This window comes from Engystomops pustulosus, chromosome 11, assembly GCF_040894005.1.
Source record: "Engystomops pustulosus chromosome 11, aEngPut4.maternal, whole genome shotgun sequence".
Taxonomy (NCBI): Eukaryota; Metazoa; Chordata; class Amphibia; order Anura; family Leptodactylidae; genus Engystomops; species Engystomops pustulosus.
In genome coordinates, this window is record NC_092421.1 from 48,252,904 (window position 1) to 48,272,191 (window position 19,288).

The 19,288-nt window shown below is 39.9% G+C and overlaps 1 protein-coding gene across 7 annotated transcripts in view; it reads right to left on the reverse strand.

Moving 5' to 3' along the window:
- The window catches only part of SH3PXD2A (SH3 and PX domains 2A), a 168,539-nt gene that overhangs the window by 113,865 nt on the left and 35,386 nt on the right, over positions 1 to 19,288 (reverse strand). For 6 of the 7 annotated variants that reach the window (XM_072129540.1, XM_072129541.1, XM_072129534.1 and 3 more), the window contains exons 3-4: positions 10,784 to 10,860; positions 10,282 to 10,373 (exon numbers count right to left, since the gene is read on the reverse strand). In XM_072129540.1, the coding sequence (XP_071985641.1) occupies positions 10,282 to 10,373; positions 10,784 to 10,860 (169 nt within the window). Of the gene's footprint in view, positions 1 to 10,281; positions 10,374 to 10,783; positions 10,861 to 19,288 lie in introns of those variants that run through there. The other variant, XM_072129538.1, reaches the window with a different exon arrangement.

Here is a 19,288-nt window from a genome sequence, read left to right on the forward strand (position 1 = left end):
ACCTTGCATAAGACCCAGAAGCACATCCTGGGAGAGACCGTTCTTCAAGTGCTTCCTGGTGCATGATTGTAAGTATAGTATGTAAACATTTAAAAGGGTTAAAGGAAACCTACTATGAGGAATCTACTACAAGAAGTAGATCTGTTTCCTCCTGCCTTCCTCTGCCCTTATCTGTAATTTAATAATCTTGGAACCTTACCCAATTTGTTAAAAACTTTATTTTAGTAATATGTAAACTAACTGCAGAGGCTACTGGGGCGTGCACTAGCCTGGCCGGGCACTAGGGGGCTATGGCTACTCCACACCCCAGTAGCCTACTACAGTAGCCTAATTACTGTTAATTCCAGGATTATTAAATTACAGATTAGTGCAGTGCAGATCTGTACCATCAGATCTACCGTATATACTCGAGTATAAGCCGACCCGAGTATAAGCCGAGGCCCCTAATTTTACCACAAAATAGTGGGAAAACCTATTGACTCGAGTATAAGCCGAGGGTGGGAAATGCATTGGTCACAGCCTCCCTAGTATATAGCCAGCCAGCCCCTGCCCCAGTGTATATAGCATGCCAGACCCTGCCCCAGTGTATATAGCCTGCCAGACCCTGCCCCGGTGTATATAGCCTGCCAGACCCTGCCCCGGTGTATATAGCCTGCGAGACCCTGCCCCAGCGTATATAGCCTGCCAGACCCTGCCCCAGTGTATATAGCCTGCCAGACCCTGCCCCAGTGTATATAGCCTGCCAGACCCTGCCCCAGTGTATATAGCCTGACGCCGCTGCCGGACAGATTGCACAGAAGATATACAGGGGTTGCCGGAAAGGTGAGTTTAGATATATTTATTTTTTTGACTCGAGTATAAGCCGAGTTTGGGTTTTTCAGCACATTTTTTGTGTTGAAAAACTAGGCTTATACTCGAGTATATAAGGCTTCTGATAGATTCATGATAGGTTTCCTTTAAAAAGTTAATTGACAAAATTATTTAGAATGTATGGTATACTGAACAGAAGAGGGAAGAACAGTAATAAAAATTAAAAAATGTAATATTTTTGTTGTGAAATAAGGCACGGATTCAGACTAAAAAGCATGGATGCACACTTGGTTGAGCTGAGTGTTCATGTGGATGGGGAAGTCAGATGGACTAGATGTTATTATAGCGTATTTCCATTTAACATATGTGAGGTCTCCTAATTATACTTATGTCTCATGTTTAGGTGTGAAAAACTATAGAAACACTTCTTCTCACAATGGGTGTCATAAAATAAAATAATCCACATTAAAGCACATAAGAGGAGTCTGTTCTATGTTGCTACTGAATGGACGCACTTGAAGGGAGTCATGGAGATCCTAAGGGAATTGTGGATTTTTTCAGTAACACAATTTTACCCTTCATAATGGCTTTCAAATGAGCGTTCCCATACAAGTGTTGAGAACACATGTATCCTCTCATATAGCCCACATTATTAAGGGTCCCACCTCTTGTCAATAGCAGAGATCACATTCCCCTGTCCAAACCCCATAAAGCTTCCTGGTGTGATAACAAAGCTTGACGTCACTTTGAAGCAAGTTCATTGCCCAAAAAAAAGAGCAAGAAGCTGAAGAACAAAGGTCAGGAAGCGGCTGTTTATGGCCTAATTAAAATCGCCTTTCACCCCGAGCCCTCCCATGGCTTGCGCCAAGATGACAAAGTTAAAGGATAGAGAAGCCCTTATTTTATCCTAGGAAGTGAAAAGTAGACTGTGCCATAAATATCCTCACTAGCAAAGGTGTAAATGGCTTCTCTGGTGTCGGCCACCGAGTGAAAATCACACCTAAGATGGTACATCCAACAGGTTAATCTGTCATTGATTTAATGTAGACTTAAAAAAGCTCTTTAAAAGGACATATCTATGGGGAGTAGAGAAGATGATAGCTTCTATTATACATGGCTGTTTGATTAGACCCAAGGGCCTTTCTATGGCAAGATCAGAGGTGTACATAATACATATGGTTGGCATTGTTGCATAGCTGAATTACAGCCCAAGAACTCTAAGTTATCCAAACTCTGTGCAGTGACACCTATGAGACCAAGGTCAAAGTCTGCAATGCAAATTGGTCCTCTAAGTAGGTGGTCTTCCCAAAGAAGATGGAACTGAACATATGTCACTAAAGAGGAGGGGTTGCTTCATTGTATATTGGCCTCATGAAAAGGTTAAAGGGCATCTACCGCCAGGATTTAAGACTGTATGCAAATGAGCCAAAGGGCCTCCAGGCTGCATTAATCCTTATGGAGCTTGGAGCCCCTCAGGCTCATTTGCATACAGTCCTTCATCCTGGTGGTAGATGCCCTTTAAGTTGATTATTCAAATTTAATGAATGTCCAACCCATCAATTTTGGAGATCTAATGTATACATAGGTTTCCAAGTGTCACTATGTCACAATCGTAAGGCAAGTGTGCAGATACAGTGCATGTCGTCATGCCATCTATTACAAGCTACAATCAGTGTGTTGTACCAGGCCAAAACGTATGATGTAAGATCCTAACCAATCAGATATTGATCTCCTATTAGAAGTATAAGCAATCTATACAAAATAAGATTGGTTATAAAAATTATTTCCCTATTTAGTCTTCAACTAATCTCAACAACCCAATTGTAGGTTCCAGTCTGTCACTGCCAAATCACATAAAATTGTAGGATAATTTACATCAAGAGGAGGACCTACAGGCACAAACCACCAGCAAGGATACAAATGGAATATTTAATGGATTTTTATGAATATGGAAAATCCTAGAAGACGAAAGTGAAATAAAAACACTCCTACGGCCATCCAGACTTTTTCCCCGTTGTTCTGATACTTTAGCTTTTTAGGCTCATGCCCTACTGGAACCTACCGTATATACTCGAGTATAAGCAGAGGTTTTCAGCACAAAAAAAAACAAACTCGGCTTATACGCGAGTGAAAAAAAAAAAAAAATAAAACTCACTTCTCCGGCGCCCTAGCAGGTCTTCTGTGTGATCCATCAGTCAGCGGCAGGTCCCTGTGACGTCGCAGGCTCTGTTGTCAGCCGCCGCATTACGGGGTAGGAGATGGCTATATACTGGTGCACGGGGGCTGGCAGGCTATCTACTACAGGGGGCTGGCTGGCTATATACTACAGGGGGCTGGCTGGCTATATACTGGGGGGGGGCTGGCTGGCTATATACTGGGGGGGGGGGGCTGTGACCAATGCATTTCCCACCCTCGGCTTATATTGGAGTCAATAGGTTTTCCCAGTTTTCGGTGGTAGAATTAGGGTCCTCGGCTTATACGGTATATACAGTACTTTTTACAATAAGTGGTCTCACTGGGCCAGGCAACAACACATGAAATTAAGTCCCCTGGAAAATGAAGTGACGGGCCATGCTTAAAGAGGCCACTAATTGGATGAAACAGGCCCAAAGGTCTAGAAGCATCAGAGAGTCATGGGAGCCGGAGCGGGGTATAACGACTCCAAATACGGACAATCTAATATGTATGGAGTCATGCCGACTTTCTCCAATGTCAGCTGGAAGGAAGAATAAGGACGATTAGATATGTTGTTTTGTAATCTGTCCATTCCGCTGTGGACATCCCTGAAGCACTAAAGATTCAATGGTTTCCAACTTCCACATGATCATTAACATGCATTTCCTGATGATCTCAGAGTACATGCTATAGAGAAGTGATGGCAAACCTTTTAGGCACTGAGTGGCGAAACTATAAGCAGAAACCACATATTTTTCACAAAGTGCAAAGTCCAATTTAAAGTAACTATAGCAACTCACAGGTTTCTAACATATTGGCATCCTGAGGACACCTATGTAGTAGAAAGGAGGATTATTATTGTAGTTTCCCTCTAAAGTCCCCTTAACAGGATGAATCACAGATCCGGAGAAGGATCTACAATCATAATCCAGCTATGTCAGCTCCTCCTTGCTCCTCCTGCACTTCCAAATAACGCTGAATGTGGCCTGTCTTGGGCTGCCTGTGACTGAAGGAGGAGGTCTTAAGTCCTGAATGGTGAGGGTAAGGGGAACATAGTTCTCAGCTATGTGGGTACATAAATCATAACATTTAAATTACTGTAGTATTGGTTATAACAGGAGTTACCTCTGCATTCATGGCGATCACTGATAATATCTTCCTATTCTTTGCAAGCTATTACAACAAAAGCACAAAACGCTCTCTTCTAGTAGAAAATAAACTTATGACACAAATAGATAATAAATGTATTCCTCCACTTGACAATAATAAACCCTTCCCTGATTTTTATTGGAATCACATTGTAAGATACAACTTATCAAAATACAGAAGAAATACTTCCAAGACAATAGTAATCAGTGAAACATCTGGGGGTCTTCCTCCTCCAAGAACACAGCAGTCCTATGGGGTAATACACAGCTGTATCATGAAATGCAATTCATCATTGCACAGCTGGAAGGATGACTTCACTCATATACGGTTACAAGATACATTGCTTTAATCCATTTTTTCATGCTAATATCTCTACCTTGGTGTCATCCCTTTGAAAATGCTTAATGTAAATATTAACATATAGATGTATTACAATAATGTTATTATAAGGCAGCAATACTAATAAGCAAAAAATTCAACTTTGTAAGTTGCAGCAAACTCCACTCCTCCCACTTAAAGTGATATAAGGGGTCCATTGAAAATGCCCATATTTAATAGGGTTAGGTATGGAAACTTTTTTTGGCCTGGGTGTACAGACCGACTGTTCTTTTTCTCCCTTCTGGAAAAACGGTGTCTATATCACAGTGACAGCGTGATGGACTTATTACTTGACATTGATATTTCTATTGATATTGTCTTTGGATCCCCCTGTTTTATTTGTGTGTGTGTAAGTCAAAATGTAAGGCTCAAAATGTTATGTCAAAAAAATATGAAAAATATGATAGTGATAAATTCTGAAAGGCCCTGTGACTAAAGGGACTGGTTACTGTGATAATCTTCTTATATTTGTTACCCATGGTCTCCCTTCCTTCTAAAATCAACTTTGAAATTATGCTAATGAGCCATAAGGCCTTTGAGGGTTATTTCCAGAGCCCCTCCACACTGTAGCTTCACAGGCTGTTACACTGTCCAGGAGTGTAATCCCACTGTGTGAGATTACAGCAGGCAGAGGCAGGGGTGATGTGCTGAGGGAGCAGGGCAGGGGGTCAGACAGCACTGTTTTTAGAAGGAAGGAGGCAATGGATGACAAAGAAGATTACCACAGTTCTAGTGCCTGCTTTATCATGATGGATTTTGATGGTATATTTCCTTTTAGTGTAATGCATTGAATAGTCATTGGGGGAGATTTATCAGAAATTATTGCTCACAACACCCAACTGACTTTTATTGTTTCCCAGCGGTGGTCATCTTGTGCCATATTTCTTGGTACAACTTGAGATAAGTAAAGAGGTAATAAAGGTCAGATCATAAAGTTAAATACCAAACCCCCTTTGAGTTGTCAAGCTAATGTACATGAAATGAACATGAAATGCGCCCTCGAGGTGAAAAAAAGAAAAGAAAACTAACCCTAACTACCCAGTAATATTACACATGTAAAATGAAAGTACAAAAACATTTTTGCTGACTGTTTGCTTACCCTGCCCCAATACCCTAAAGGCACCTATTTAAAAAGTATCAGATTCTACAAGTCGAGAAACATCACAAAGGAACCTTCTTCAGCACCACAGTTTGGCAGCTTTCCCCGCCTCCACATTTAAATGGCACATCTGCTAAATACCAGATGCCTGAAAGCCCGTCTTTATCTGGTGTCCCTTACAGAACTCCCACTCCTCTTGACCTCACTGCCAGGAACACAGCAAGCCTCATCCAGACTGCTAACCTACGCCGCTTCTCAGGACAGACCCAATTTATTTTACCATTACTTTCCTGGCTTTCAGTAGAATCATAGAACACATGCACAGTGTTAGGACAAGAATACACAAAAAAAAAGGAAAAACTTTGTAATTCCATGTTAACCCAAGTTAACACAAGCATCTGAAGCTCATTGCCAGAAACTGGAACAAAAAACTCTCAAGGAGTCCCGGGTGTCCAATGAATATTTCCTCCCGCACTGATCTTCCCAGAATCCAAGGATGTTCCATTTGCTTTAAAAAAAAACAAATTGTTGGGAGGACCTTTCCCCGGGATAGCTCATAAAAGTATTGAGAGAAGATGGGCGAAATAAAAGCTAACACCATGAGAACTAATATGGCTTAGAAATGTGCATCATTGGAAGACTTCAAAAAACATATTGAATTGTAAAATTATTGGGCACTTTATTATGTAAAGGGACTAAATTGTGCAATGATCCAGAAGCTGCTATTCTCATTTCACAATGTTTTTTTGCTCCCACCTTCAAAAAAAAACAGTAACACCACAAAACTAATTTTAATTGCATTGGGTGGAGTATGTTAAAGCTTTTATGTAGTAAAAAAGCACCCATTAAAACTCGGGTTTGCTCAACGGGTCCATACAACACTACTTGTAAGTAAAAAGCCATCTGACTCCAAATCCTGGCAGGACCATCTTACTATGGTGGCCCAAGTTTACTATGGGTGTCCAAGCTATTTCTATAGGTTGCTGTACCAACTCTTGTCAGAGGAAGAAAATATAAGGAATATTGTCTAGTAGATGCTTAAGTTCCACTCACGCCAACACTTATAAGCTTGGCCAAGGCAACTGTTTCAAAGTATGGGGAAAGTTGGAGCTGGTCAACAGCTACTACAGGTATATGGATATCTTTACTGTAACTACTGTAACTACATGGACTAGGTTTATATGTAAAAAATGAATTGGACTGCAAAATGCAAAAAAGCTACACAATGTGGCAGGTAAAACAGGTATTGACCTGCAACACTATTGGTGTTTATGTAAGCCCTCCCAATGTACGGTGCTTACTAGTCCAAAAGGTCAGACCCTCTCTCCCCAACAAATCAAACACTGATGCCCAACAGAAACCATATAAACAACTTGATTATACAACAGATTTGTGACACTACTTAATCATATATACAACAAACTATGAAGAAAGCTAAACAATGCCTATAATGTGTTTCACAAGAAGCAAAATTAATAACTAGAAGCGAGAAGCATAAGAGGTTTTAGTAGAGGTGTCCTCATTCATAGGATAGTCTCATTACAACTGACCAGTCGAGTTATTTTCCCACACTTACAACATGAGGATCATAGACATCATCCGCCATGTATAAAGGATTGTTACAGACATGAAAGCAAGTTTATCACTGTCTGTACAACTTCAACTGAAGGGGATCTGGAAAGATTAAACACAAGCCATAAGAGAATACAGAATATGAGGGTTTCTGATCTTATGTGGCTTTAAAAAAAAAAAAAACAATTGACATGAAAAATATCCAGTTTTCTATATTACTCATATATCTTTATGTTAATAAGTCAGTTGGTTTAATCTACCATGTAATTCATTGTCTTGTGTTACATTGATGTCCAGATGGAGATTTCATTATCTACAGTTGTGTGAAAACCGTCGCAGTTGAAATACTAGTATCTTCATATTAGTGAGGAGATAAGCTTCTAGTAAGAGGCAGAGTAATGGGAACAGGGTCCCATAGAGCCCTATTAACTAATGGTTTCCCTTACATCCCCATAAATCAACTTTATCTGAAATTATTACTATATTATTATATTACCTGGCATTAGTGGAGCGTGTCCTGCTCAACTAGACCCTCCCATCTACTCCTCCCTATGCCCCATGCCTCTTCTCAGCAGTTAGCACTTAAAAGACATCTACCACCAGGATCAAAGATTGTAAACCAAGTGCAGGTGTGTGTCCCCACTCTCAGCATCTGCTCTTCTTTTAGCTTCTTATGCTCTTATTTTTACAAAAACAAGGCTTTTAAAATTATGCAAATGATTCTAAGGGGCTCCGACCACCATAGTTGTTAATAGAGCCCCTCAGGCTTATTTGCATATTTTTCAAAGCCTTTTAAAAACAAAGGCATAAGAAGCAAAAAGAAGAGCAGATACTGCCAAAGGGGGCGCACTCCAGTATAGTGCTTGGTTTACAATCCTGGTGATAGATGTCCTTTAATGTCATGTGACCAGGGGATGTCATCTAAGGTCCTTTACCCAGTTACTTTTAAATGAAGTATTTTTAATTTTGGGTGGGCCAATTTAAATGTCAGTCTCTTTAAAATACAATTGATTATGAATAGTGATGAATGGTATTCAGGTCCAGTAGGTTCAGACAACGTTCAAGTTTGGTGGACGCAGACCCAAATCCGATTGCAGATGTTGACCATTTAACTGGGTCCGATAGGTTGCGTTACCAGGGACCGGTGAGCTGGGGGGGGGGGCGTTTGCTTGGATTCAGCTGAATTCTGATGGGTCTGCTATATTTTACTACATGAACATACAGTACTTTCCATCACATTAACAACTGCTCATTTCTCACGTGAGGAAAATCTTTGTTGTACATATGTACCCCTGAAAGCTGGCCATACACATCAGTAGCGTTTTAGCGAAGCCTCCCCATTTCATTAACAATGGCCAATCATCTAATGGAAGGGGTCTCCTATATCTACCCTATTGGAACTATCATGGGAGCTAAGGTAAGGCATTTTGGATTTCAATTATCTGCTCTTTTACTTTCAAGGAGAGCAAGGCTCTTCCTTCACAAAGTTGAGCATCGTTCTGCTAAGTTGAGACTAAACGTCTTTGGGAGTGAAGGCCACTGAAGGCTTATTCACCTTTCTCCTGTGTTAGTAATCCGTCTAATACATTCACACTGCCGTATGGGGGGGGGGGCCGATATAGTCCCCCATAGACGGCAATGGGCGCACGGCGGCACTGTACCGCTCCGTACCCCGGAAAAAGATAGGACATGTCCTATCTTTCTCCATAGTACGGCGCCGTGCGCCATATGTTCCTATGGAGAGAGGCGGGGTGAGCTGCAGACAACGGCAGTGTGAATGTAGCCTTACAGTTATACTGCAGGCTGGAAGATTTTCTGGGACTTTTTTCAGAAATTATTAAAATAAGTTACTTCCAGAAAATAATCTCATTAACTGTAATTGTTATTGAGCAGGAAGGAACAGGATATTAAAATAGAGATAAATGAGCCAGCATCAAGTGCCACAAAAGAAATTTGCATGGTAATAGATTTCTAATGAACTGACTGATCACTGCTCAGTTACCCTTAGGGCAGAGAGAAATGTAACTGCAGTTGCAATACTCCAAGTCAGGCTCTTTCATCTTCTTAAAGTGGTTAAACGGATATGTTTTGGTGGATTAATGAGATGAAACCCCCAGAAATTTGAATACAGTTTGTAACAGTTGCATGACATCTAAGATAAAAGAGAAAACCCCTCAACCACATAAAATGATGGACCACCAGCTTGGCACAATAGGATGCTCTGTTAAAATTAGTGGTGTTCTATAACAGTAGTAGAATATTTGCTTCTATTTTTTAACTTGCCTGTTGTAAGAATGTTGTGTTTTATATCTATGTTATAGCAGAATTTTACTCATATAAAGCTCTTCGTCTAGCCCCATGAAATGTAAAAAAAAAATAATTTAATGCCTGCATAAAAATCAGTCAAAACTGTCAAAATTAAATAAAAAAAAACTTAGGCCTCTCCCAGTGTCTCACCAGAAAACTGATGGTGCCACAAGCAAGACATCTCTACATATGGCTTTACAGAAGTGGAAGTTGTACATAATCTGTATACAAAGGGTAAATACCTTCTAACCACAAGCCCTCCATCTATGGAGAAAAACTGATTGTCAAAGACAAGTGGCTAGAGAGGAGTGTTCCCATTTTATCCTTCTTCAGTAGAACAAAAAGGTGCCCCAAATGTCCCAACACCCTCAGCCATTCTCCAGCCAAAATCTGAACAGATCAGCAGGAAATTGATCACTGTAAGCCTATATCCACATGTAGGAATCGGATATATTCCACGCCTGGAATGGGCACACAGAGTAATATGGTACAGCACATGCGCGGCACTGTTCCACTCCGTACACAGAGAAAAGATAGGATCACCACTCCTCCTCTCCATCGAGGCAAACATATGCCCAGCGGACTACGGCCCAGCTGATATGCGTTCATGTGAATGTAGCCTAACCTGTGCAGAATTTCTTCAAAGCTGTGTTGCAAGGAACAATACAATGGTTACTTCTCTATTGCAGCCAAAAAGGGAAAATCTATGCAAATATGTCTAGTTTTCAAATATATAAAATTAAGAACTCCCAGTCTCTAATTACTAGGTGTCTGTGTATTATTCCACTTACTCCTTTGGTGGATCCAGATCTTCAGGTCGAGCTTCAAAGAATCTTAACACCTCTTCACATCTTGATATATGCGCCGGTAATTTTACAAGAGCCTGCAAGAAAACAAAATCCCATAATGCTTTCTGCTAGTGCAAAAATAGGACTGTCCCCACAGGATATAAGGAGCCTCCACCAGGTTGGGGCCGTCATGGGAACGTAGTGGAAATAGGGCTAAGTTCACACCAATCGCTAATGGCATCCTTTACAGAAGTCTTTTCCATTACGGAATAGAACAATGGACACCTACGACGGAAGGATATACAGAAGACCTACCATTCGCCAAATATTCACATTGACTTTCATGTATGCAAGTTTATCTTCCATTACTTATAATGGCAAAAATAGCGCTGCAGCTGCATTATTCTGGGCATTTTTAATAATGTAATAGTGTGATGGGCACCACTAACAATGGTCTGAACTGAGCCGGAAATATGCAATAATAAAATTTGTGACAAGTTTTTACCCTGCAATACTCATCAATGGGCTTCAATCTTTTCACAGCTACGTCACGTATATGGCTCCGTCTGAATAATATTTTACCTAAAGTTAAAAGAAAATTGCATATTAGCAGCAGTTTTAAATGAAACTGAAGTAAGTATCACATAAATAGAGAAATGAATTAGAAATACAATAGTACCAGTAATCTTATTCTCTTTATTATAATAAACAGAAGCTTATTCTCAGCTGTGGCTTATAGTGGATTGCAAAATTACTGGCTACAGTATAAAAATTTTAAAAAAGACATCACCTCAGAAAATCTTATTAATCACAAATGGTGTTATACACCCACAAAATAGTCTTTTAAAAAATTAGGGTGTGAAGTATTAATTATTTGTGATCGCTTATAAATAATGACAGATCAATGCACAATCACCTTTAACCCTTTGTTGACCTCTTTTCCAGATAGAGTGTAAGCTCGTGAGTAGACCTTCACACTTATTGTTTAAACTAATGACCCTGAAATGTCTAAAAGGTTCTATACATTTCTAGATGATTTGTTAAGCACTGTAGAATATTATGGCGCAATATAAATAAACATTTTTTTACTAAGCATATTACTAGCCAACGAAGACAAATCCGTTGTACCGTACCACAGTGTAGCCAATAAATGCATGCTGGTGAGACATTAGATTTATCTTTTCTACCCACTGAGTAGTAACTAGATATTACAAAGATCTCATTTAAAAAGATCCCATGCTGCTTGCAGTGGAGAGTGCCAGCGTTTTTGTAAACCCAACTTGCTAACGTTAGCCAAGGTGCACAAGTGTCCAAGAATATCCCTCTATCCCAACACTAGGGCCATTGTGCATTTACACAATATAATTTGTCCAACTGGCAAACAGTGTAGTGACCTGAAAATCAAGCCCCCTTTGAAGCGGTCTAGGGACCTGTATTCCCCACACCGGTTAGACACAATAAAATTATTTATATTCCTCCATTCAGATTAGTCTTCAGCCAAGTTATTTCCATGCCAGTAATATTTCCTTAGAACACTACATCTTCATATTCACATGCCCTAGATCCACACTCAATGTCTTTCAAAGTAAAAAAATGTAATTCCCTACACAGCAATTCAAGATGGTTAACCTAAACTATGTCATGCCCTCTAAAAGGGAACATGTATAGGTTGTGTAATGGGGGAGGCAATGGTGTCTTGTAATTAAAAGTTATCACCAGTAGAGTTAAGTCCCCTAGCCCAAGTGTAGTCCTGCAACAGCAACTCAATTCAAATTCTGACACTCATGTAGATATAAAAGGTGTATAACTAGGCTGTTTTTTAAAAAATTCTCATTGATTTCTGTACAATGAGCTGATAACTTCTTATTTTTTGGACTATCCGATTGCCAAAATGTTAAATGTTGTCGAAAATATTAACATTTAAGGAAACGCCCTAATAAATAACCCAATACTATTACATTAACCAATCTTTCAGAGCTGCAATAAAGGCAATGAAATCGGCTGATCCAAGAAGAAGGATTTCCTTTTAAAATATACAAAAGCCACACAAGTGATTCCAGCAAATTTACCATATGGAATCACATTCTATTACGGTATGTTATTTTGTTATATATTACCAGCACTGTATCTTTCTATTGTATCAGGTATAAAATGTCATATTCCAATAGAATTCTAAAGTATCACCACAGAATATCCATATTGTATAACTCGCTTACAATCCATGTAAATATTCATATCCAAATAATAAAAATAAAAACTCTATGCACACTATTAGAGAAGGAAACCTATGGCTGGTAGAGGTCTTACAGTATTAAACTAAATAAATACAGGAGATCATTAAAAGGAGAAAAAGAGTTTAGCCAAAAACAGCAGTAAGGGAAAATCTGGAACAATAAAATCATTAAAGAGAAACACAATAAAAAACAACCTTCTACTGTTGTTATAATTGCCTTCAAAACAAAGATAACTTAACAGCTGGAAAGTGCGAAGAGGGAAATTATGTTTTCAAGGCGCCATTTCCAATCCTTATCAGAGGAAAAATTAGACAAGTTGGATTATGCTGAAGTATTCACATCCGAATCAGGGATGTGTAAAGAGAGGAGAGGAGCGCATGGCCTTTTATTGGCTGCTGACCAACTTCTAACTGCAAGTTGTATGGCACAGGAGGACCTGGAATACGTTGTGCTCAATCTGCAGCTTAATCCTTCAATGATGTTTTAATGCTTCTGTTACTCTGTGTCCATCTCCAAAATAGAGAATGAGATAAATTTTGCCAAGTTTAAAATTGCTTTTGAAACCTACAAACAAAATTCTAAACATTCAAGAAGTAGTTCAAACAAGCATAAGATGAAAAATTATAGCATTCCCAACAAATCCAGGGCAGTTGGGAGGTATGCACTGTTCTGTCTGTAAATGGAGATCATACATGTCTGTATTTCACAGACTAACATCTTTGTATCCAAACAATGTGCTCGGATATCTCCGATCACTACCATACACACATGCCCGTCATACCACTCCACCGATTAGCAAGAATGTGATCCCCATTCTTTGGAGAGCTGGGAGTCCTGTTCTCATGATCAGTGGGGTCCTCCTCCCACCAGTTGGACCCTCACCATACACATCATTATCCAAAAGAAAGGTCAAAAAGTTGTGCTCATAAGTATAAATAATGCAAATTTTTAAAAGATTATTTCAGTGTTATAAAATTATGGCATATGGCTAAGATATGCCATAATATCATTATCAATCAGGGTTAGGGAAACTGCATTTAAAGGGGTTGACCCAAGTAGCTAATCAGTGAGGATACAAAGGATGGTACCCCCACTGATCACCAGAACAGGGGCTCCCATCCCACATGCAACCTGCAGTTCCATTCAACAGTAAGGGAATGAAGGAAATAACAGAGCACAGAGCTTGACTGCCTCTGACGGCTCCCATAGTCAGTGAATGAAGCTGGCAGGAGATATGCTCATCTACTTGGGACAACCCATTTAATTGCTGCATGCATGGACTAACTTTAAAGAAAAAAAGAAAAAAAAACATCAAACATGAAAGTTAAGAGAGTAATACTTTTTCTCAAATATCGCATAGGGGGTGATAACAACCCGGATGCCAGAATCACTTAAAAGAATTAGTTCTTTAAAATATGCTTTTTGGTCTAAGGATTCCTGGAGGTTAAACAGCGTTGGGAATATCTACACTTAAATTCACGACAATGCAGAAGGACAACTGGCTACAGAGTATAAACATAGGCTCCTTCCACGGCTTGAGTCTGATATTGCACCTTCTGCCCAATTATGCAAATGACTTGAGATATGAGACACAAGCCATGAACAGGAATAGCAGCAAATCCCTGAATAACCCATTTAACGCTAACATCACAGTGTTTTTTTTTTTTTAAATACACATGACAGTGACCTCACCGCAAGTCTGGAGTTAAGTCATGTGGCCACCACAATCCACTATTTATAAAAAGACACTTCTTATATCATTGAGATACTGGCATCTTTCAGCATTTCTCCCTCAAGCTGTATCTGAGAACTAAAAGAGCTATTTTTGATTCTTACACCGAGGGGAACATCTGCTACAGTCAGGTCAAGGGTGGGAAATCTTTGGAGACATCATGAGATATTTCCAACAACTAGAACCAAACAACAATTGTTTACGCACGTTTCCCATCAGTGTATTATGCCTGCATTACAATTTTCATTTCATTCACTTTTAATCCTCGGCCATAGCTGTTAATAAATTTATTGTCCAAAATTAAACTAGGCATAATAAAATCAGGATGAAGAAGAGCAGATTTAGGAGCCTAAATCTTCATTTCTCCCTGACTATGGGACTCCTGCATGTATAGCTGACCACAAAAGTATGGAGGGTGGCTCCAACTTTTCTTTCTGTTCCTGGGCACAGCTCCTTTTTGAAAGGTCATGGGCATGGAACGGCATGGTCATGGGCAAAAGGAACATAATTTGCAAGGGAATGGGTATTGCCAAAGTGCACTTAACATACAAATACAGCTAATGGTAGGTTCCCATAGAGCCCTAGGGGAACAATTTTTAGCTAAAAGAAGGGTGTCAGATAGTTACTAGGGCTCTATGGGAACCTGCCACTAGCTGTATTTGTGTAAAATGTGGTGACAGGTTCCCTTTAAACTAACAGATCTTTGAAAAATATTCCAAAATAAAAATGGGGTTTCAGCAGTGGTCTCTTTATACATTGTTCCACTCCTTTGGATCTTGCATCATACAGACACAAAACTTAAGACAAAGGTGAGGGCAGTAGCTGTTGCTTAATACCCAATATCCTCAATCAAGATTTTTACATTCCCCAAGGAGCAGTCATCTAATTCAATTGTGTTAAAATTGTGCAGTCTGACTACAGCCTGGATGATACGATCCCACTTAGTGGGCAATAAAATAATCTTGTCTGCTGTGGGAAATAAAAGGGATCCCTATTAGCAGTCATCCATCATTGCATTCCAAGAAAGGTTAACACAAGGTAAATTACTTAATTAACTTAAGAGAAAGGAGATGTCCCAAGATAAACGGACTGCATGATATGTGGTTCTGCCCATTGTCCTCTGGCAATTATTTTGCACACCACTTCAAGATGGCTGTGGGGTTTCAGAAGATAATTGACTCCCCACATTTAGATTTCTGTTGCCCTCCATTCTTGTGTACAATTACAAGTGGAAAAATCCATTGGAGCAGGTCAGCGACAGATGCATTTTTTTTTTTTTACTAAAGAGGTCATTGCTGCAGCTCCTAGACAGCAAATTCTCTGACTGCTGCACATAAATATTTGTGGTGCTCGGGACAGAAAATGATCCCAGGGACAGAATTAATATCTGCCAAGGGCCAAAAAAATTAACAGCTCGTTATAATTGGAAACCAAACCAGTGGAGGTAATGACACAAATTCATATAAAATGTCCCCCAGTGTGTATTAGATGAGCAATGTCATGATCGATATTGAAATCCTATAAAACGTTTTTGAACTGAACAATCAGATCCTCTGATGTTAGTTTAATATTTAGACTACCTCCAGACATCCTTGCTTGGAGCAATTTCTCTTCTATAACACTAGCCCATGGGTTAAGCTTTGCCTCAAAACAAAAAGAAAAAGTATAAAAGCAAAACTAGGCCACATAAAAATAAACCTTCACTTGGCCACACAAGAATTTTCCAAAGAAATTGGGGAATGAATTCTCTGCTTTAAACTAGCGGTAATAACTCATCTTGTTTACAATTGCAATTGTGGACATCCTAAGCTAATAAATTCAGAGGCGGTTAGATGGAAAGCTTGAGGTCTCAGCCTTCAGAAATGGCTTGGTGCCATTGGCTTGAACTCCGATAGTATATGAGAAAAAAAAGCTCAGTGAGATGCTAAGCTTTTCAGTGTCTCTCCAAAGTAAATATGTCCTGCTAAAATAGACACACATCATGTATCATATTTAATTCTTGCTTGCGTCAGCTGCTGATAGGTTTGTGACCACTATACGAGAGGCAGAGTGGACTCTGTCCAGTAATAATGTCCATCTTCTTCCATAACTAGAAGGTATTCACTAGAGGCTCTGTGAGGTTGTCATCTACTAGAGAGGGAGCCTTCACTTGCTGTGGGTTGTAATGACTCGTATGATGTTCCAAGGAAATCATTCCCAAGAGGAAATCTCTGAGAAACATTCATAATTACAAGGTCCAATTGAGGACAACTATGAGGAGTTCATACAATTTTAGGCAAAAAAATGGCTTGTAGACAGGAAACTGCCTGAGAAATAACACTCATTTATTACAGTAATGTTAGATATATTATTGGATAACATTCAGGGTATGTGACATGAATCTAATACGCTGCAGAGTAATAACTCACTTCAGTAGCCATTGAAAAATCTTGCGTTCATGTTTGTTGAAACTGTTTAGCTTATAATAGGGGTTGTATCTAGTCATATTGTTATCCCCCATCCAATGCGTTACGATCCCCTAACACAAGTCCATCTGTATGGATCCCCACTATTCACAAGAATGGACTCTCACAGGTCAGAAAAAAAGGGTGGAGGTCACTTTTCAATAATTGAAGTGGCAAGTCAAGCATGCATCCTGCAGCTCCATTCAATTCTACTGGTAATTTTGGAAATTGCCGAGAAGCCTGGTATCTCTGCCACTCTCATAGACAGTTGATGGTAGTGCAAGAGATAAGCGAGTGGTGTGCTAAACATTTTCCAACACTTCCATAGTAAGTATTGAAAAGCACAGCAGGACGCATTCTCTACCCGTCACTCCATCAATTAGTGAGAACAGGACCCCTGTTCTGAAACAGTGGGTGCCCCAGTAGCCACATTGTTATCCCCTATCCTTTGAAGCAGAGATAACAATAGGGTAAAACCCCTTAACTGTAATGTCAAAGGTGCACTCAAAGATTTCCATCATTCAAATGTTGTTGCTCAATCCCATTCAAGTAAATAGGTCAAAAATAAACTAACAGGGGTGCTTGGATGACAGACCCCTACCAACCAAATATGAATTCCCCATTCCAAGAATAGGCGATCAATAAAACATCCAGAAAGCACATTTTTTTATATGTAACATAGGGTTTATATGCTGGGGATTCAGTGGGATTCAATTAGCTCTAATAAGATAGAAATAAATAGCCTAAGGTCATTTCTATTAAAGTGGCTCAATTTCCTGAAGGATTGTTGGAGACTTGGAAATTGATGACATATCCTTAGGAGAGACTATCAGTATAATATCAGTGGGGGTCCAATACCCGGCACCCCTCTAGCAGCTGAAATCAGCATCGAGAAACAACAACATGATACATGGAGCTGGGCGTCTGCTGCACATCTCGAGATTACCACCAGACCATGTACAGGCCATGTGCCTCTAGCTTCATACACCACAAAGTTCTTAACATCAGCTGATTGTAGGGGTCCGTTTAGTTCAATGCAGTTCACAAGCCAAGCCAAACCAAACCAAAACTGCACCGAAAAAAAACAAAAGAAAAACACAGGCTACTTCTTGTAATATCCTAAAGGTAAATCACATGGATATAAAAACTCTGGATGTAACAATAAAATACAAGCGAACGTTGAAAAATAAAACGTCAATCATCTGGCAGCAATGAGTGGTACGGAGAACTTTTACACCAGCGGTTTCACATCACACTGACCTCTGCCTACAGGGACACCATTCGTTTATCTGGGGCTTGTATTAGCCTCTAGTATCCGCTGCCAGAGCAAGCTGTGAGAACAAGCCCCAACACAAACACAGATCAGATGCTGACGTTTGTCTCACGGATCATATCAATGATTACACAATTATTAGCTTGGCAAGTGACTAACCACCGATTACTGCCAGGCAAATAAGTCTTGGACTCCCCACAGGAAATTATTCTGTGGTTCTACTTTCCATCCATACAAAACCAAAAGCATGAGCCCGTAACATTTTATTTTTATTACTGCATACACAGAACATATGAAGTAATAGATTAATGGTATAACCACCAAAAAGACAAAAAGGAGGATACGCACAGTGGACTAAAGTAATATCCAACAACTTTATTAGAGCAAACATAAGTACAAAAAAATAACAACACGACCACATATAGATAAAAACACTAAAAAAGTGCACAGTCAAAGGTGCACTAGACCTCCCAGGACCCGTGTGTCCTGGGCTCCCTTACCCACAACTGACCGAATAAAGCAATGAAGTACAGTACAGAGCAAACAAAAGTGCTAGATGTAACTGAATGACATCAGGCTGCAGCAGAGAGTATGCGCATACATAAAGTGACCAGTGCAATAATGAGCAAAGCAGTCCTGAGTATGGCTGCCTAAATGCCTATGGTATACAATACCCAATGAAGGTCCACATGGTGAAGTGAAAAGGGGCAGATAGGCATGGTCAGAGTGGGGGGAGAAAGAGGAGCAATCCCCACGCGTATCGTCACCTGCTCTGGTGACTTCCTCAGGGGTGTGTCATACCCCTGAGGAAGTCACCGGAGCAGGTGACGACACGCGTGGGGTTTGCTCCTCTTTCTCCCCCCACTCTGACCATGCCTATCTGCCCCTTTTCACTTCACCATGTGGACCTTCATTGGGTATTGTATACCATAGGCATTTAGGCAGCCATACTCAGGACTGCTTTGCTCATTATTGCACTGGTCACTTTATGTATGCGCATACTCTCTGCTGCAGCCTGATGTCATTCAGTTACATCTAGCACTTTTGTTTGCTCTGTACTGTACTTCATTGCTTTATTCGGTCAGTTGTGGGTAAGGGAGCCCAGGACACACGGGTCCTGGGAGGTCTAGTGCACCTTTGACTGTGCACTTTTTTAGTGTTTTTATCTGTATGTGGTTGTGTTGTTATTTTTTTGTACTTATGTTTGCTCTAATAAAGTTGTTGGATATTACTTTAGTCTACTGTGCGTATCCTCCTTTTTGTCTTTTTGGTGGTTATATGTACTTCTAGGATACGTGGACTGCATTACTAGTCTGCACATTGGTAG